The 21,278-nt window shown below is 38.4% G+C and overlaps 1 protein-coding gene across 1 annotated transcript in view; it reads left to right on the forward strand.

Annotated features, from left to right (window-relative positions):
* The window catches only part of PPTC7 (protein phosphatase targeting COQ7), a 38,825-nt gene extending 18,855 nt beyond the window's left edge, over positions 1-19,970 (forward strand). The window contains exons 2-6 of the mRNA XM_030860312.3: positions 4,528-4,707; positions 9,761-9,959; positions 13,241-13,364; positions 14,904-15,033; positions 16,130-19,970. Of these exons, the coding sequence (XP_030716172.1) occupies positions 4,528-4,707; positions 9,761-9,959; positions 13,241-13,364; positions 14,904-15,033; positions 16,130-16,188 (692 nt within the window). The 3' untranslated portion in view covers positions 16,189-19,970. The remainder of the gene's footprint in view (positions 1-4,527; positions 4,708-9,760; positions 9,960-13,240; positions 13,365-14,903; positions 15,034-16,129) is intronic.
* Positions 19,971-21,278: the final 1,308 nt, after the last annotated feature.

A 21,278-nucleotide genomic window follows, 5' to 3' on the forward strand; every position in this document is an offset into this window, starting at 1 on the left:
GAAACTCAGCATACCTGAGACAGAAGTCAGTATCTTCTAAAGGCATTTTCACCCCCTCCTAACTGGGGAATCATCTAATCAATATTCATTCCTGAAATCCAGAAACCTATTGATATAAAATGTATTGATGGAGAGCCGTCTTGTCTTTATGTCCTTTGTATTTCCAGTGGTTGTCTATTCTACTTTTCTCATTACCTCTAACCTAAAATCTTGCAGCTGATGCCTGACCTCTTACCTCTCTGAACCCGTTCTGTCCACTGCTGTCAGGATTTTTTCTAAAATATAGATTGGATTATATCACTTGTACCCAGAAACCTTGTGACTTTTTATTGTCTAGAGCAGTGCTCTTCAGTAGAAATATACTGTAAACTATATATGTAATCTTAAATTTTCTAGTAGCCACATTTAAAAAAGTAAAATGAAACAGATGGTGTTAATTTCAATTAACATATTTATTTAACCCAGTATATCTAAAATGTATGTTCAACATGAAACTAAGACATTTTACAATCTCAGGGGTACTACGTTTTTGGAATCCAGAGTGTATTTTACATTTAACAGCACATCTCAATCCATGCTAGCCACATTTCAAACTGAATAGCCACATGTGGGCAGTGGCTCCTGTATTGGACAACACAGGTCTATAGCATAAAGCTTAAAGTTCTTGGACTGCAATTTTGGGCACCCCACAGCTTCAGCCCCTGCCCTGCGTATTTCAACTTCTCCCCACCCACACCTAATTTGCCATTCTTTTCCTTTAATTACTCTTCCCTGCCTGAGGAAATCTGACTTACCTTCCAGGGCCAGATCTGAATGCCACTTCCTAGTGAAAGCTTGCTCCATTCTCGCAGTGCCCCATAAGCATTAACCACTTGCTCTTGACTCTTCTGTAGCAGCATTTGTGAGAGCCGTTTGTCTAGATCCCATGAGTGAGTAGTCTAGCTGCCCACTAGAAGGTGAGCTTCCCAGAGGCAGGATATGTCTCCCTCAGCTTCTGTTTCCTAGTATTCACTGTAGCCTCCATTTGTTCTTAGGGATATTCTTATCCATTGTTGTTTGATATCTTCAAGATCTGAAGCAATCTCTCCTTTAACAGTTGTTTTCTTTACCTCTGAATGAAATTTCCCTTTATATCTGGATCAGTTCCACGGTTCCACTGTGGATTGAAGCTTTTGCTTATGCAAGAGAGGAAATATTCATTTTCTTATAGAAATAACTGCCTAATATGAATTAAACTGGTTTCAAATGTAGGTTATTCTGGTTTTAGCCTGGTTCTAATCCCAAATATAACTCTTCCTGTTATATAACTTGTTCTTTGTAAGTAAATTATGTATGTATACTAAGACTTTTTTCACACAGCTTTATTGAAAAGTTTATATGCTTTTTGAATCTCTTTTTCCCCCTAAAGAGTCTTGGCCAATGGAGTTTGCCTGTGTTCTTTTTCCCATATAAGAGCAAACAGGTGCCTGAAAGGTTACGTCTATTCTGGGAGAAATCTGATTAATGTTGAAGGGCTGTGCCAGGTCAGACTCTATAACCTGCTGACAGATTATTTAGTGAGTGCCGGGATCAACTCTCAACATTATCTCAGGTTTTAATGGTTTTCTTATGAAGGGCATTTGTAGATGAAACCAGTTTGTATTTAAAGTTAATTGTGGCTCTTAGATCAGAAACTGGTTAAGAAATTCTTCCCTCAAGCAAACAGTAGTTTGAGAAGAATGAATGATTCATCAGATGGAGTTGCAAGGACTATGATTGCATTCTGTGTTTTTAACACAAATTGTTGCATTTAAATCATGGTAAAATCTTATCCCTGGTGACGTAAGAATTCCTCAAAAGAAGTTCCTATTGAACTACCTTAAATTTTTGTAAGAATTTCTAGATATCCTTACAGCTGCTTGAAAAGCACCAAAAAATGATACTCTTCCTGGGAGGGTAGACCTCAGTCATCCCTGATGCTTCTCTTTCCCCCACCCTCACTGTACCCCATTCAGTGTACCTGTGAGTCTTTTTGTTTCACTGGATCCCAAATCCCTGCACTCTAACTGCACTGCCACCATTTCACAACTGGGCTACTGAGACAGTCTCCTGATTTATTCCCTTTTCTGCTTTTGCTCTCCACACAGCAGGCAGAAGGATCTTTCTTCTTATCATTATTACTATTTAAATTTTATATAATGGAAAATTTCAAATATACATCAAGGTAGAGGGATGAATGTACCTCTCATTATTCAACTTCAGTTATCCATTCATGGCCAGTCTTGTTTCATCTACTCTTTTGTCACCCCCCCCCCAATATTTTGAAACAAATCGCAGACATCATATCATCTAACCAACTAATTTGGAATTGCCCTAAAGTGAAATTTTGCCTTGGGACTTCCCTGGCGGTCCAGTGGTTAAGACTCTGAGCTTCCACTGCAGGGGGCATGGGTTCAGTCCCTGGTCTGGGAACTAAGATCCCACATGCCGCATGCGCGCAGCATGGCCAAAAAAAAAAGGGAAATTTTGCCCATTGGTTGGTCACAAAAGGTGAGGAAAGTTGCTTCTCCAATAGTGGTAAGTTATTTGTCAACCTCTTTACTGTCTTCCAATTCTGTTTCTTATTATTTTTTCAGGATGTTTTCCATTTCTGCTTGATAAGTGCCATCACCAGAAAAATAGTTTAATGTGTTAATTTCATGTTAAGCCAGTTTTTCAGGGATACATATAAGCACTTTCCTACTTTTGCACCAAATATGCTCTTTGAAGTGTGTGTGAAAGTTGAATGTACAAAAAATGTAAATATAGGTCAATTATACTTAAAAACAAACTCATAGAAAAAGAAATCAGGTTTGTGGTTACCAGAGGCAGGAATACGGGAAGGGAATTGGATGAAGGCAGTCAAAAGGAACAAACTTCCAGTTATAAGATAAATAAGTACTAGGAATGTAATGTACAACATGATAAATGTAATTAACACTGCTGTGTGTTATATATGAAAGTTGTTGAGAGCAAATCCTAAGAGTTCTCATCACAAGGAAAAAAATATTTTTCTATTTAATTTTGTGTCTACGTGAGATGATAGATGTTCACTAAACTTACTGTGGTATCACTTCATGATGTATGTAAGTCAAATCATTATGCTGTACACCTTAAACTTTTACAGTGCTGTAGGTCAATTATATCTCAATAAAACTGGAAGAAAAAATGTAAATGTGTATGTGGGGAGGATGTTTCATGCTCAGATAGCCTTAAAAATTATAAATTCCCTAATTAATATTTTTATCATAAAATCAATACATGCTCATTATAAAAATAAAATTTTAATAATACAGAACAGTATGAAGTAAAAAGCTTAACTTTCCCATTTGTTCACGGATCTTTTATTTTGAAAACAACTATAGTTGTCATTCTAGAAAGCTTCATTTGTGGTCACTTAAAATTTTAATAATGTATATATCTGACATTTTAGTTTGAATTTCAAATAAACAACCTCACAGTTTTTGAATTTAGTAGACTGTTGAATTTAGAAATTGATTTTAATGTTGAACAACTAGCTTGGTGTTGCAAGGGATTGAATAGGAGATGGTATGGTGTTGACTTTGATGTCTAATTTTTCTTGAGCACTGGTTTCCTCTCGATAAAGGAGTCTTAGGCAGACTGTGAACTCAGCAGCAGCTCTATGGACCCGTGAAAAATCTCTATACCAGTGCTGTTTAATAGAAATATAATGTGAGCCACACATGTCATTTTAAATTTCCTAATATTCACATTAATTAAAAAGAAACAGGTCACATTAATTTTAATAATGTATTCTCTTTAGCACATTATATCCAAAATATTAGTTCAACATGTAATTAGTATAAAAATTAATGAGCTATTTTACCCTTTTTTTCATGCTAACAAGTTTTCAAAAATCCAGTGTGTGTTTTATACTTAGAGCACTTCTCAGTTTGCATCAGCCCCATTTCTAGTGCCTGCTAGTCACGTGTGGTAGTGGCTGTTATACTGGGCAGTGCGGCCCTGTACAGGATAGAGGTTGTCTCAGAGGGAGGAGGAAAGGGGGTGGGATGTATTCTTAATCTTGTTCTCTCTTTCACAGTTATTGACCAATATTTGAAGTTAAAAGTTTGCTGCTTTTGGTATTCTTAATGATGGACAGCTCTGGCTCAGTTGTATTCTCACTAGCATCAGCACTTTTTTAAAAAAATCCATTTTCATTCCTATAAAATACAACAGAGATTAATAACACAAATACTTCTGTACAAAGATGAAAATCCTGCTGAAATCGAACTCTTGGCTGGGAGGCAATGCCACCCTGTGGTAGCTCACGTGTTTATTCATCAGTATATGAAAGATCAGATTCTAAGTAGAGAATGTGGCTTAGGAGTATTAGTGTTTAATACATTAAACCTGAGCACTTTTTATTCTGAATTTCAGGGTAAATAGATGTACTAGTATGTAGTAAAATTAGTATTAGGAAAACGGGGGTAAGAGTTCCTGAGACGTTGGTAAGAATATCCTTTGAATGTAAATTTCTTTTTTTAGGGGTCGCAGATGGTGTAGGAGGATGGAGAGACTATGGAGTTGATCCGTCTCAGTTCTCAGGGACTTTAATGCGGACATGTGAACGGTTAGTAAAAGAAGGACGGTTCGTCCCAAGTAATCCCATTGGAATCCTCACCACAAGCTACTGTGAGTTGCTGCAAAATAAAGTACCTTTGCTTGGTAAGTAGATATCCTATGCGTTTTCCTCTCTAAAGAAGCCCAGGAGATGGTTAACAAAAAAACCAAGAAAATCACTTACCAGCCCAGCTCTTTTTCTGAGGCTCTTCCTATTAAGCAATTTGATGGAGAAGCTGTGGGCAACACCAGAATACATAATACTGCTTGAAATAGATACAACCACTTTAGAAAACAATTTAGAATTACAGAATAAAGTTCCACTTCTGGGTCTTTACCCTAGACTAGAGAAACTCTTGCACATCTGTGTATCAAAACATAGGTACAAGAATGTTCATAGTAACATTATTTATAATAGCAGAAAACTGGGAACAACCTAAAAGCCCATTTATAGTAGAAAAACGCATTTTGAAAAGGAACGAGTTAAGGTTGCATGCAGTACTCAGGAACATGTTGTTGAGGGAAAAGAGGACATTGCAGAATATCACCTAACAGTCTGATTCCATATATTTCAAATTCAGAAACATAAACAAGTAAAACTGTATTGTTTAGGGATTCTAAAATATGATAAAAGAAGAAAGAAAAGCAAGTGGTTGTATAATTGGGATAGTGATTCTCTCCCAGGGAGGAAAAGAGGGGATAGGTCCAGCATGTAAAACTCAGTTGATTACCTGTGAGGAGTTCAGGTTGCAAATTGGCTCCCCAGCTACTAGCAGTTAACATTTAGTCTGTGTAGATCCCTGTTAATCTTGTATTAGAAAATTTACAAATACCCAGTGTTTGTTTTCTGGTATGCTAATGGAGCATCCTTTGGCTAAGCTTCTACATTTGTTTGTTAAGTGGTTTCTTGGGAACTTACCCAAGCCTTCTAAGCAGGCTCTCAGAAAGGGTGTTATTAAGTTTCTGCTAACTGCCAGCATCTTTCTGGTTACTAGAAGGCCTCCCTCCCAATCACCATGCACATTTAAAATCAGCCCTCAATGTTCAATGTTAACAGAGATCTCCATGTTGTAGAATTTTGCCTTCAATTTAAAACCTTTGCAAGAAGGGGTACTTTTCATCATGCTACCATCTTCTGTCTTCTCTGTGCTGTGATTAACTAGCTTGTTCTCCTTCTAACTGAAGAGAAAGCTTGTCTAGAAGTTTCAATATACTGGTTTGTCTTAATTTGCTGTTTTGGGCATGCAATCTTGAGCTTGCCTGATACCGTGAAACATCCTAGATTCTATTTCATCTCTGTACACTTGCCGTATGACTTTGGGCAAACCACTTAACCTCTGACCCCTTATTTCATATGTTAACTGGATAAATCTTTTTTATGAAAAGCAATGACTTAAAGCTTCTTGCAATACTCAGAAACATGTTGAGGGAAAAGAGAACATTGCAGGGTGCCACCTAACAAAAGAACCTGTAGACAGGGATACCAGGGGCCTGAGTCTTCTGCCAACACCACCCCACGCTGCACCCCACCGTGCATTTACTAAATTACTGTGACTTGGAATAACCTGTTAAAACCTGTAACACCTATCCTGATTTTGTACTTTGAAAGCTTTGTTTTTTGCTGTAGTTCTTCCTTGTTCCTACTTTTTCCCCTATTCACCTTCATGTAACTGGGAGAGCTTAATAAAATAAATTTAAGGACGTATAAGAGTTTTTCTTGCACTGAATATTATGACTACCTCTTTCTCCTAAAAAACACGTTGAAATAATCCTTCGTTACCATGTTTGACCATATACACTTCTCTCTTACCTTATCTACACATCTCTAAGCTATTTGTAACTAAAACTCAAGCATATTTTGGCAAAGACAGGCTGCTGAGTTTTACTGAACCTCAGCTATAATTGCAAGTAATAATTTTATAAGATTAGGTGATCCTTTTTTAAAAAATTGTGCCATTGCTAAAAAGCCTATAACATAATTCCAATATAAAGGGCAAGCTGATAGCTGTAACCACGTATTTCTTGAGAATTTCTAGCTGCTTTTAGATCTGGGTTGGCATCACAGGCTAATTGTTGACATATTATTTCCTCAGAAACCCTTAAGTGGATTTAGGTCTTATGAAGCCAACATATCTTAAGAATTTGAGGGGTTAATCCCAGTAAGGCTATCCCTTTCTTTCTTTGCTGCACAAAAGGCTTAGTGGTAGTTTACAGAATAAGGGCCAGGTGATAAAAATACTTCCATGTTAGCGTGAGGGATTTGCTCAGGGACCTGTCTGGATTGCTCAGTCGTCAGAACATTCAACACTGTTGTTCTTAGCACTCTTTTCTTCTTTGCCAGTTTGTTCCTCTCCAAACACGTAAGAGTGGTGAGCTCTTCTCCCAGTATTAGGCTACCAGGGCCTGAGCCGCTGTACGCATCAGTAATTTGAAGAGGCAGAGGAGTTTACACACTATGAGCCCAGATGATTCTGTAAGGCTGAGCTTCCCTTCGTTGGTGCTGCTTTGCATATTAAAGCTCTGTCTGTCACTCATGAGGACCATTTTGATTCTAACGCAGTGGGTTACTGCCACAAGGGTAGCAAAATGATAGCCTGGATTTGTCAGTGAGTAATAATGAGTCAATGTGAGTCCTTCCTGCAGCACAGTTTTCAAGGCTGTGCTACTCATCTGTCATTTTTTTGTTCTCAGTTAAATTAATTCCATCAGCTTTCAGAAGATCTTTTGTGTGGTGATTCTATTAATGACGTAAATGATTGGAGTTTCTGTGCATTGAGTTAGGAAGGAAGGGTAATTGGTGATTTTAGCTCTAATATAAGCTATGGAGTAGGTTCTCTGACAGCATGGCCAGTTAGTTACAATACCCATGTTTTTCTTTTCTTTGACAATTAATGGGTAGGGACTAGATAGCTTAGCATTAAAGTGTCAAGTTTATACACATGCATATACTGTAGATAACAAGGAAACAGAATTTCTGAACATTACAGTGACACAAATGATTATATTTAAGTGTTTTTAAATTAAGTTACACATTTTCACTAAGGAAAAATTAATAACAAAAATTAAATTACCTATAATCCACTAAGAAAACTGTTAATTTTTTAGTGATTATACTCCCTGACTTTTTTTCTTTGCCCATAGAATAATAACAACAGGAATTGAATCTACTGTGTGCTCACAATAGCTTCAGTGAGGTAGATTTGTAGGCATTTTTGTTCCTCATTTTGTTAGGAAGAAACTGAGGCCTAGAGAGAATAAGTGGTTTGCCCACGGTCATGTCATGTGGCTAGAAAATCATAGAGCACTGGGATTTAACACAGCTGGTTCCACAACCTGTTTATTTTGTTTCTTTTTGCCTTTTTTTTTTTTTTTTATGCGGTACACGGGCCTCTCACTATTGTGGCCTCTCCCGTTGCGGAGCACAGGCTCTGGACGTGCAGGCTCAGCAGCCATGGCTCATGGGCCCATGGCCGCTGAGCTGAGATTCCCACGGCATGTGGGAATCTTCCCGGACCGGGGCACGAATCCGTGTCCCCTGCATCGGCAGGTGGACTCTCAACCACTGCGCCACCAGGGAAGCCCAATTTTATTATTTTAAATTTATTTATTTAATTTATTTATTTTTGGCTGCATTGGGTCTTCGTTGCTGCACACGGGCTTTCTCTAGTTGCGGCGAGCAGGGGCTACTCTTCGTTGTGGTGTGCGGGCTTCTCTTGTTGTGGAGCATGGGCTCTAGGCACGCGGTTTTCAGTAGTTGTGGCAGGCAGGCTCAGTAATTGTGGCTCACAGGCTGTAGAGCGCAGGCTCAGTAGTTGTGGTGCACGGGCTTAGTTACTCCGCGGCATGCGGGATCTTCCCGGACCAGGGCTTTAACCCGTGTCCCCTGCATTGGCAGGCGGATTCTTAACCACCGTGCCACGAGGGAGGTCCCCAGTCCCTTAATTTTAGATGTTGAGGTTGTTACCAGTTCTTTGTGATCTTATGCAGTGTTTTTGTACTTAAGTCTTGTTTGCATCTCTAATTATTTTCTTATGATAAATCCTCACAGTAGAATTGCTAGATCAAAGGATATGCACATATTTCAGGGCAATTATTGTCCTTTAGAAAGGTTATTTAGTTCTACTCTCTTACCACTGTGAAATGAGAGTGACCATGTTTCCTACACTAGTGCAGTGATCATTTTTTAGAAATATATTTACAGACCATTTACATTTATTTCTTGGTAAACTGCTCATTTTTCTATTTTGCCATTTTTCTGGCAAAATAGTCACTTGTTTCACTTAAATTATCTTTCATTTTCAGATATATTTCTCTCACACAATTTTAGTGGCTATCAAATAGCTAACACATTATTTTCTTATGATAAATCCTCACAGTGGAATTGCTAGATCAAAGGATATGCACATATTTCAGGGCATAGGTTGAAATTTTAGCACTTGAAAGCACTTTCACTAATTGTACTATCAGCCTCAGTGTGGGGAAGGTCATGTGAGCTGTGTGCTGCAAAGGTACACAGAAGCGTCTGCTTGGAATGTGGTCTCTTCTCTCTGAACAGGTAGTCTCTGTAAAGTGAACAGGTTGATTCCACAAGCTACCTGGGAAAATTGGTCTTGTTACTTCATAGTGAGTCAGTCTTCAGTAAAAGTTCTTCATGACCTCAGCAGATGGAAATTCTGTTTAAAATTGTAGTTATGTGCCTTGTCTTAAATGTTAGTGAATTTCACAGAGAAGGCTTTCTGCCTATGACTAATGAGAAATGTCATGGAAACGTAACATGCTCCTTCTGGCATTTTAAGTATTAAAACTTAATATCTCAACAACATCCTTTTGAGCATTTGAGATAGATTATAGCACTATTGAAATAATGTGGTTAAATACCAGCCATTTTTATTGTTTCCTATCTCTGCAAGTGGAAGAATCCAAGTCATCACTGGCCCACTTAACTATGCATAGTATAAATCCCGTTTTCTTTCCCCCGTCATGTTGATCCTCATCAGGTTACTACGGACATTGATATGGAGCCATAACTAAGAAAGGTCCTGTTTAGGCAAAGGAGATTCAAATTATGGCATGTTGCTCTTTGGGGCGATATGATAAAAATGTGTATGCAGAGACAGCCTAGAAAGAGAAAATAAATGGAGATCATTTTTGTTTCTAGGTAGCAGTACTGCCTGCATCGTGGTGCTGGACAGAACTAGCCACCGCTTGCACACAGCAAACCTGGGCGACTCAGGCTTTCTGGTTGTCAGAGGTGGTGAAGTTGTGCACCGATCAGATGAACAGCAGCATTACTTCAACACTCCGTTCCAGCTCTCAATCGCACCCCCTGAAGCCGAGGGAGTCGTCTTGAGTGACAGGTAATCTCCCCATTCTCACCAACAGGTTCCTTCCCATTCCCCTTAACTACAGTGTTGGAGATAGGCATTTTCCATTCTCATGTGAGAAAAGAAGGCACACTGAGGACCTTTTAGTCTGACATCGAAAGATACTGTGCTTGAACTTGATATTTCAGCCAAGTTGAATTCTGATAAACACCTGATAATTTGACAAGACTATGAAAATACTATTTCAGGCTTACAGAATATCAGTTTTTCATACCAAGACCACATGGTACATACAGTTGTATTTGTTAAATTGTGCTGGAGAAATGAGTCATTGTTTGTCTGTGCCATTGCCTATACAAGATTTTGCATACGTTATTGGGGGAAAATGCAAACAGACATCTGCTTTATTTATCAGAATAACTTCCTGATTCTCGGGGCCTCCTATAATATGCATCAAATAGAACTTGCAGTCCCTGCAAAACTTGTCAGGCAAAGTTAACTTTCAGGAAATGGACTCAGAGGTGGTCTGATGGTGCTCTTGATGTGTTCTGTTCTTTTTTTCTTCTGATACCTTCTCTCAGTTCATTTTTAAATTGTCAAGAACTTTCCAGGAAAATCAGGACTTTTTTGAATCAACTTTTACAGTTTATCTTTTCTAAGATCAGAGTACAGAGTAACACTAAAACAGTCTCAGATTTCACTGCCTTTAACAGCCTTACAGGGCTTGACACAAACATTGTTGGCAATTCATAAATGTGGTTAAATGGGTAATGAACCTTTTGTAAAAGTAGAAGCATTCTAGCAAGTGCCTATTGTCTCTACTTAATAGTTCTTATTGGGCCAAATCTTAAGTCCAAACTAAGATAAAATGATGATTACTGCCATCTTTTAAACTGGAATGAGCATACTGTATAATTAAGTACAGTATTACCCATCTGAAGTCTATTGCTGACTCCTAGAGAGAGGGAAGCAGTTTTTTACTTTCAGATTAAGGCAGATTACCATAATTGGAAGAAAATTTGATTATAGGCCCTTCTTCAGTTGGCTGTAATGCACATCAATATTAGCCCTGTTGGAGTGGGGAGAACTCAGAACCCCAAGGCGTTCGTAGATGTCAAGTTCAGCTAACAGTTTTTGGAGAACAGTGCTTTGATTTTCCTTTACTTGATCCTTGTTGTTTTGGCTTCTGAGTGCTAGAGCGGCCCTGCTGTACCTCACACGCTATCTTTGGGACAGTCTGGTCAGGACAGCACTTGGCCTGGCCTGCCAGTGAGGTGGAGGTTGCTTCCCCTGGAGCCCAGAGGCAGCATGCTAGCATGTGATTTCAGCTCGTGTTTCAGTGCAGTCAAAAGTTTCCAGCAGCACAGTATGTTCAATCAAAATGGGCAAAACTGCAGCTGGCGGAACACCAAGCTCGTGGGTGGGAGTGTTGGGAGAAGAGGACGATCTGTCCAATGGCAGCGAGTCTCTCACAGACAGAATAGCAAAGGACACTCCTGGGGAAAGAAAAACCTCAGCATAAAATAGAACTTCCGTGCCAACCTGGTCATTAATCTAAACTTCTAAAATCTGATTAGTTTCCAAAGACTGAGCAAATGTGAAATGTCTTGTATCGTTTCTCTTTATTCCACGGAAGAAATCGACCTGGTTTCTACCAGTTTTACAGTCATTTTAAAATTTTCTTATTTTTTGGTCTTTTTTGTTTCCCAGCTGCATGTTATCTCCTTAGTTATTAGTCCCTCTTATCTATAAAATATTGTTTTAAGCTTAACTTACAGATTTCCTTTAGTAGCTGTTCTTACAAAATGTTTACTGTATAACTGTGTAAGCGAAAGCTAATTTGTTCCTTGCCAAAAGCCCGTCACAGAACTTCTAGATGTGCTGCTGCTTTCCTCAGTCAAGAGAAGACAAACTAGAAATTTCCTCAATGGGCTTTGCGTAAATCCCCAGCAGGCATGGGTGGGCTGTTTGTTTTTATGTTTTCTTTTTGCAAATTTTATAACATGTCACTTACACAAGTTTTTTCTTTGTTTTTTTTTTTTGTTTTTAATCAAGCTTAGGGTGCTTTGGTTCTGTCTCCATATTCTGGGTCAGTGTATGAATTTTTTCCTGGCTCTTGTTCCCTAATTACAAGTGAAGGTAGATTATCAGATATCTCACCTTTTCCTCACCTTGGAGGCTTGGAAGCAGTGGAGCTGGCCTTGGAAATGGCTGAGAACCAGCCTCTGAGGGGACCATTAACTCTTTGAATATATTTTCTCTTCTTCCCACCTGTGGTTCCCCCCACCCCCCATTCTTATATCTGTTTTCTTATATCATTTTAAAAGTTTTACACAAAAACATGTAGTGAAAAATCAAGCTTCTGTCCCTACCCCATCCACACATTCTGTTCTCAGAGGCAGCCACTGCCAGATTTATTCTCTGCATATAGAAGCGTCTCTCTCTCTCTCTCTCTCCCTCTCTCTCTCTCTCTCTCTCTCTCTCTCTCTCTCTCTCTCACACACACACACACACACACACACACACACACACACACACAGTACCTTCTTCTCTTCATTAACAATATAGTAATGAGTTTTTCCCCAGTTTGGAGGGTCAGTTACTTTGTTTCTTCCATTCATTAGATATTACTTGAAGACCTACTGTGTGCCAGGCACACTAATAAATAAGTAACCTATACATGATGAGCACTTTGTAAACCCTGGGAGACACACAGTCCTTACTCTACCAGAGTAAGTATGACTTAGTAATACTAATTTGGTATTACTAGTAATATACTAGTAATTACTAGTATTATAGTAAGAAATACCATTGCAGGTATTTCATATGAATTAATTCTTATAGGATTTGCATGCTCTCCTCCATAGTGCTCAGTTATTCCACTATAACACAGCCTCCTGAGAGCCAAATTCAAGCCTGCAGGGAAACTGATGAGTGGAAAGTGAATAAGAGAGGATGGAATTTGGCTCTAAAGAATTAGGAAACAAAGACTCATTTCCACCAGGATTTTAGAGGCATTTTAGTGTCTGACTCAGAAAAGAACCCTTCCGCCTTTTAAACCACATGAGACTAATCATCAAACTCAGTTTTACTTGATAGTTTTAGTTAAGCTTTTGAAATATTTGTATCAGAGTTTTCAGTTAATTTTTTTCAAGGTTAGAAATTTCAGAATGGTGGTTTTTATTATTGACTGCTACTATATATTAGTTTTCCTTAAAGCCTCATTACATTGTAGCATCATTCCCATTGCAAACTTTTAACAGTTATCTCTAAAAGGCTCTGTTAACTTTGTCCCTACGCTGTCCTTGTCACAGCCCGGATGCCGCTGATAGCACATCTTTTGATGTCCAGTTAGGAGACATTATCCTGACGGCGACAGATGGACTCTTTGACAACATGCCTGATTATATGATCCTTCAGGAGCTAAAAAAGTTAAAGGTAATTAATTCAAAGGTTGGCCTTTGGAAACAGTGACCCTCTTCTGGGCGGCTGATTTTTATTAATTCAATTGCATTATCTCTTTTTGTAGTTTTGGAAAGGACTGTTTTGTGAATTTAGGAAAATAAAAATGGTTCTAATCTTTGAAACAGTTGTAGATAGAAATATTCACAGTTGGAGAACTTGAAGGGAAAAGAGGCTTCTCATCCAAGCCTTTATTTAGTAGGGTGGTAAAGGTAGGAAAAGTCCAGATGGGCGAGTTCTTGTTTGTGTTTTTAATGGTATTTTAATGGTATTTAATGGTGTTAGTTGCTGGTTGTCTTTTTCACTTTTTATTCTCCTAGCAAACTCAGCAGGTGTTCAGGCTGGGAAAGATAGGAAATCATCATACCAGAGCCAGCCAAGGCAGCAGCCAAGGGCAGCAGGCAGCTAGGGGCCTTGATGTGATCTGAGCTGTCATCAGTAAAGAAACTGTTGAGATTTGGCCCATACAGAGAGTGGAAGGAAGTGAAAACCAGTCTGCATATTCTCCTGGCTTTGTAAAGTACTGACTCTGGGGAAAATTAGTCTTTTCTCATGTTTTTACCACTAACCAGTATGACTTTGAGTAAGTTTCTAAACTTTTTAAGCAGTATTTTCCTCACCTGTAAAATGGTGGAGTGGTACAAAAGGCCTGTTTTGTAGGGTTTTGGTAAGGATAAACCAAGACCATGCATTAGAAACCCTTAGCACTACGCCTTGTCTGTGGGGCCTAGTAAAGGTCAGGCGCTTACACGTGCTGGCACTGTGCTCTGTGTGGTAACAGAATGACAAGCAGAAATGACACATTCCCTGCCCTTATGGAGCTTACATTCTAGTGGAGGAAGACAGATAATACAGAGAAAGAAAGAATAGCTATAATGGTGGTGGTAAATAAGAAGAAGAAAAATAAAGCAAGGTGAAGGAATACAGAATAGAGAGGGATTTTCAGTAGGGCAACTGGCAGCCCTTACTTGGAGAGCACACTGTGCTTGGCCAGGGGGGCATTCCCAAGCAAGGAAGCTTTTGAGGTCATCCCGAAGTGCTATCAAAATCCGCCCTTTCAACCCCATCCCATTTTAGCAAGAATGCCTTAAGAATTTCAAGTGGGAAAAAAAAAACAAATATGAAAATTCAAGGGACTTCCCTGGTGGTCCAGTGGTTAAGACTCCACGCTTCCACCGCACGGGGTGTGGGTTTGATCCCTGGTCAGGGAACCAAGATCCCACATGCCGCATGGCGCGGCCAAAAAAAAAAGAAAATTCAAACTTCAGGACCCAAGTCCATGCAAAGGACTTTCTAATTGACATCTTATGCAGGCAGCACTGGTGATCTCATTCATTTTAGTTGAGGTATAATGTTTCATTGTCTTCTCTAACTGGAATAAAACTTAAGTGGTGGAAAATATGATTAGATAAATGTTACTGTCTTAAAAAGCGATGCTTGCAAGTGATGTTTACTGTGTGCAGAAATCATGTGAGGCATTATGGTAAAAATAACTCCCTCATGTTTTCATATTAGAATTCAAATTATGAGAGTATACAACAGACGGCAAGAAGCATTGCTGAGCAAGCTCATGAGCTGGCCTATGACCCAAATTATATGTCACCTTTTGCACAGTTTGCATGTGACAATGGATTGAATGTGAGAGGTAAGCATTCCTTAGGAAGGTCATAGGGACTAACCGGGGACATAGAGGATGGGAGCATTCTGGGCTGTGGGTGAAGCAAACTACAGCACTGGGGTGAGACTGCTGAGGTGCCCTCTCCCAGCTGTGAGCCCGTGGGAGCAAGGTCAGCAGGCTGTAACACTGAAGGACAGAGCAAGTGCATGTCATCATGTGTTCCCCACAGAGGTGCCCTTCAGAACTGAATTTAATTGGCTGCAGAGGCAGGTGGAACCTGAAGCCCTTTATTGCTGCCACTGCACTGCTTGGACCTGAGCCCCAAAAGCCTCCGAGCTCTGCCTGGACATTCCTAACAGTTTAAACATTCTGCCCTTCATGAGTCTGACATTTCACTTCTCCCTTCCTCTGGCTTTGTGGGACTCATTGACAGTATTTGCCTGCCAAATTGCCATGGCAGGTTTTGAAGATGGAAGTAATGTTAGACTGTCCTTGCCTAAAGAGTCTTCCTATCTACTGAGCGATATGTAACTTTGGGAGCAGGCCAAGTAGCTCAGTCTTGGAGCTCAGATGACATGTTGGTACTAGCATATCAGAACTAGCAGAGTTGGTCAGTTTCTTGCTGGTAGAATCTTATGATATGTAAAGCATTTCTTAGCTGTCCAGGAAATATTCAAATAGAAAAAAGCACATGCCATAGCTGATTGCCAGATTAGAATACAAGACTATTACTAGTTTCAAAACATTGGATATGTTTGTCCAAATTAGGATTGTGGGTATAACATGTAACTTTCTTGTCAGGCAGAATTAATCTTAGCCACATTTTGTCTTTATTATGATTGCTATAAACAGAGGATGTGGTGGTGGCCATTTTAACAGAGCTGTTGTAAAGGAGCAGGGAAGGTTTTTTTTTTTAAAGCTTCAATTAAATTACATGTAATTTCTTGGTGCGTTTTAACTATTTATCAAATGGTTTTTTTCCTTTTTTCTGCCAGAGTATATTGACAAACCAAACCTGCCTGAAATACCAGTATTTGTTTCCTAGTACTTATTTATTTAGGCTTACATTTTTTATTGACTTTTCCTTTTAAAATATATAAATACGTTTTCATTTTCATTTTAGGTGGAAAGCCAGATGACATCACTGTCCTTCTCTCAATAGTGGCTGAGTATACAGACTGACTCACCTAGGTGTCAACTCCTGCCTCTCCTTTCATCATCCCAAATTCTCCCCTACCGTGTGTGCTGATCCTGCTGGCAGGACCATGTTTCTTTGCTACTGATCTCAGTGGCCAGTGATGTAAGCCTTTTGCCTGTCTTTTTGAGACCCCATTGAGATCTTTGTTGAGAACCACTACTGTCATTCACTAGCTCATATCTGCCAGCAACATTTGAAGAGAATCAAGATTTGAAGATTGGCCTTCACTTCACATTGTCCTTTCCATGATGGGATGGAGGTTTTCAAAGCCAAAATGTCTATTACTTTTCAAAAACAGTTGAAGTATTGAAAATGAGTAATATTGGTAAAGTGAATTCAAAATTAGAATGTGTTAAAGGGATTTTAAAAGTCTAACACAAATTGTATGTTACGGTACATCTACTAGAAACATACGTTATATATTATCAAAAGATATGTTACACGTGTACTATACAGTCTGTGTTATGATTGGGTGTGGCTTTATGTTTTCATTATAAACTCCTATTTTTCAGGGGCTTATAATCTTGCTCTAAAACATTGTTCTGGATTACAAAATCTTGATCCGGGGAGCTTTTTTTTGGTTACAAGTTGGAAGAAAAATTCAGTTTAGTTCTATGTATGCAAATGTTTCATGGTTTTTAAAAGATGATTAATTGTGCTCCTGTGATGAAAGTTTCAGCAGTTTATTGGTTACTGCATATCACAGGCTGGTGGCCTGATCTGCAGGGGGGTTTGGGGAGACTCCTTACCAAAAATTTTTAATGGAAATATTATTCAAGGTTATAAATTCCTCAAAGCCTACAAATTTAATGTTACAGCTGAAATTCCTCCCAGCTGTCTGATATGATGCCCCTGTGTGGGAGCTTTAGGCCCATAGGCCTGATGGGTTGAGAATGGAACAGCTCTAACTTTGAATTTTGTTGGCCTTTGATGGTCACGCTATACCCCTTTTCTCACTCTCAGACCTGTTGTTAGTAGCCTTGCTTTCTATAGAGCATGTACCAAATTCAGGGAGTCCATGTGGAAAGAACACTGTGGGCAGTGGCACAAGAATCCACGAGGAAAACTCCTAGTGATGATATGACATTTGCATTTGCCCTACACAGAAATTTAGGGGTTTCTGAATCAAGCTTAATGTTTACAGTTTCCGAATAGCCATCTTGCAGTGTATAGTTTCCTTATAAAATTACCCCACATTCAGTTTTTCCATTATCTGCAAATTCAAACTTATTTTTAAGGTTTGTGTACAAGTCGACTGCTGTAAAGATATATATTTTTGGGTCAGTTTTTTTCCTTCATTAACTTCGTGGTAGAAAAATATATATACTTAGAAATCCTTAAATTAAAGCCATGTTTTATATATGTCAGGTAACATTGGTGTATAGATGAGAATGCAATTAAACCTAATGAGAATCTACTTGAGAATATAGAAAGTCTCTTTCTCTAAAGGAGATACTTACTCCCTGGTTTATTGCATTAAAACTTATGTTTGAGGTTACCTCAACTTGTTTTAAAAGATTTTGTTTTGTGAATTTGTACTGTATATTTGAGTAACTGTCAAGCTTTTGTTTTATTTAAAAATGTTTAACATGTACCATGTACATGTCATTACTATATTTCAATGCATCATGCTTGTAACAGGCATTTCATTTATAATAAGAATGAGTTATTCATTTGTAAGCTGTTCAGTAATTTATCTACTATTCCTAAATTGGCATAATGTTAGATATCTATTTTGAATCACCTTTAATTACATGTCAGAATGCCTTAACTACCCTAACTTGACAAAACAGAATTCTTTGGTAGAGGAGATGGGGGGTGGGGTGGGGGGTGGAGAGAGACTCTGTTTAAATAATGAGAATCCATTGTGCTGTGATAAAACACAGAAGCGTGAGTGGCAAGTGGCGGGGTATTTATTTTGCACAAACTATTTGCAGTCTCTGTGTATTTAAAAAGTAAAGAAAGTTGCATCCAGAAGGGTTTTGTTGGAAGGAATACATTTACACTTGGGCTGACAACTTCAGTTCTTTTGTTGGGTTTTTAATTATTTCTGGTCAGAGGTATGGAGCCTTATGATCTGGATATATTTTGTATTAATTTTCCAATGCATACATTTAATTCCAGGTAAGAGCAGTGCTGGTCACGTCACTGGCTTTCTCTGCACTCATCTAAACCCATCAAACACAGTCTTCATAAAGGTAGATTGATGGTGGTGTTTTACACAACTCATTTAATCAACTTAGTCTTTTTTGAGAAATGAGCGTTAGAAATTGACAATGTGGTTGTTCCAGGGATGTTGAAAATAGTGGGACAAGAATTGAGTTTCACAGGGGAACTGACTTTGGACCTGGCCTGTAGATTTGGGACACAAAATATTTTCTCTTTTTTTCCCCTGCCCTTTTTGTGTTATGCACTTAATTTTATGACTGGGGGTCTGTTGGAGTGCTGCTTAACAAGTAACTTTCCTTCCACTGTCAGTGGTCAGAGGCTGTGTAGTACCCATACTGGAATTTTCCATGTCACAGGACCCAAGTCTTTGTGGGGTGTGCCTGAGATATACCACTTGGTGGGTCTAATTCTGAACTTGATGTGTTAATTGTATTTTAAATCAAGCAGTATAAACACACATATTGATACATTTGCCTCACGTAGTGGACTTTTATAACAAAAGAGAATTTGGATTTCTAATTTACAAATGGCAAATTATTTATCCCTCTCTGGATGCACCAAAGACCAGTAAAGTTTATAGCTTTTCCATCTATATTTATAAAGCAATACTGTATTATAAAAATCAATATTTTTATCACATGCTTGAAATTTTTATTTTGTTCTGTTTTAAAGTGTGCACTCTAAACATATCAGAACCTTATTTCTTCCTGTGAACTTAAGCTGCCTGCGCACAAAAAAGAATTCACCGAATGGATACACAGTAGAGTCCATAGGCTCCTAAAAACTGAAAGAAGAAATGAGGTGGGGAAAACAAGTTACTTGTCCTGAATTACTGTACTGGCTTGACATGGTTGATGGGTACTAAATCACAAAAGAATCCATTCCAGGTGTGCATGTCTGGGAGTTGGGCTGTAACTAGATTAGAAACTAGATTTCGAGCTTTGCATGATGGGCGAGTGTCTTATCACATCGGTTGCATTCGTTCTGGATAGAATAGTAGCCTTCAGTACCGCCTTCAGTACCACCAACATACCACATCATGTAACAAGGCAGTAATTGTGGGAATTCACTGAGTCAGTTTTGAGCGTTTTGGAGATTGTAAACAAGATAGGCTAGAACTGTAAATGTTTGTACTTCTGATTAAGTTCATGGTTCCTTGTCACCTTATACCAGCTATCTTTGGTAGAAGCTACAGCATCCAATTTTCCTGGAAACTATCACATTTTTGCATTTAACAAATTTTACAACATCAAAAAACCAAAATCTGCTTATAAAACAAAATGTGAAACAGAAAACATTTGGGTTCTATTGTTTAAAAAAATTAAATTCTTTGCAAAATTGAACTTCAACTAAAAATCGACAGTGTCCATGTCAAAATTTTAACTGTAAGCAGGTAGTTTGTGGCAAAGATGGCTAAATAATGAAGCAAGTCTGAATTTGTGTATACTAATGAGCTGCTTTTTTCTGTTGAGACTATCATTATTTGTCTTACCCAAGAGGCAGTGACCTGAATTGGATGTCTGAAGTATAACTTATGCAGGAATAGTTCTGTAAATACATTTAAATAAACTGTAAAGATATTTAATAAATATAGTATTTATACTAATCTGTGTACTCCTTTTAATTTGAGTAGTAACAAAATAAGACACTGGCCCTTGACATTGATTTTGTTGGTCCCTATCAGGTCCTCATTTCCAAGCCTCTTAGTCTAGCAGTGACTCCATACTTTGTAGCTATCATTTCTGCCTTTTACTAGTTTATTCACTAAGGCTCTTTTTCACCAGCTCATTTACTACATCAGTTTAGCTTCCTCAAAAATTCGTCAAACTGGATTAATAATTGAATGTAACATATAGATGGTTTCCCAGCTGAGAAGCCTTTTGCATCTTCTAAATGGTATGTGAAGTCAAACAAAAATCTGGTGTCATTTAAATTTAGCATTCTGTATCCAAATTCTAAAATCCAAACTATATACAATTTGACAGTGTAACTGTCTTTTACAGACCAGTGCTGCATCTAGGTGATTACTGATGATGATGATGCCTTCACAGCTGAAACTGCCCTGGCCCATTTCAATGAGCGAACCAGAAACTTCATCCTCAGCAAGGAGACCTACAGTTACTCTCGGGTATAAATGTTCTCCTTGTAGTCATCTGCATTTATTAGGAATATGTGAAATTCAGTGTTAGTCATCAGTGTAAGCAAAAGATACATAAATCTTTAGCCTACAATGTGAAATTATGTGGGCATTGCCAGTTTCCAAAAAAAGCTTGATGAAAGCCCAGTTTCATTCACTGAGGAACATTTTGGGATGAACTTGAGTTTTCATTAGGTTATTGTGGGTAGCTGTGGCTCATTACCAAGCTACAAGAGCCAAACTCATTCTGGTTTTAGTTTGAACTCTGTTCACAGTTCTAAAGTTTACTAATCCACTCAGCCACCTTTGTCTTATTAATTCCTCACAAAATCTAAAGCACAATTGCTTGCCAGTTAACATTTCCTTGTGATTTGATGGTTTCACAGGCTTAACAATTAAGGTGTTACAAAAGTCTAGTTTGTCAGGTTATAATTGACTCTAAACAGGTTTGGGAGAGGGAGAGGCACACATCATAAGATGTTATATAACAATATTTCTGTGCCAGATTTTTTATTCTGTGCAGGTAAGAAGCTAATTCTTAAAGAGGCAAAGAACAGAGATATTCATCTTCCATCTCATTCCCCTCCAAACCCAGGCTTTCTTGGCAGTGGAGGCTGCTGTTCTATATCAGATAATACAGAAATAATTTTTTGGCATCACTTCTTTTCTGCATCACACTGCAAAATTTTAAAGTCATATATTTTTACTTAAAATCTTAACAAAATATAGTAAGCAATAGACCAAAAATGTTATGGTATTACATGCATA

Source organism: Globicephala melas, chromosome 13 (assembly GCF_963455315.2).
Source record: "Globicephala melas chromosome 13, mGloMel1.2, whole genome shotgun sequence".
Lineage (NCBI taxonomy): Eukaryota > Metazoa > Chordata > Mammalia > Artiodactyla > Delphinidae > Globicephala > Globicephala melas.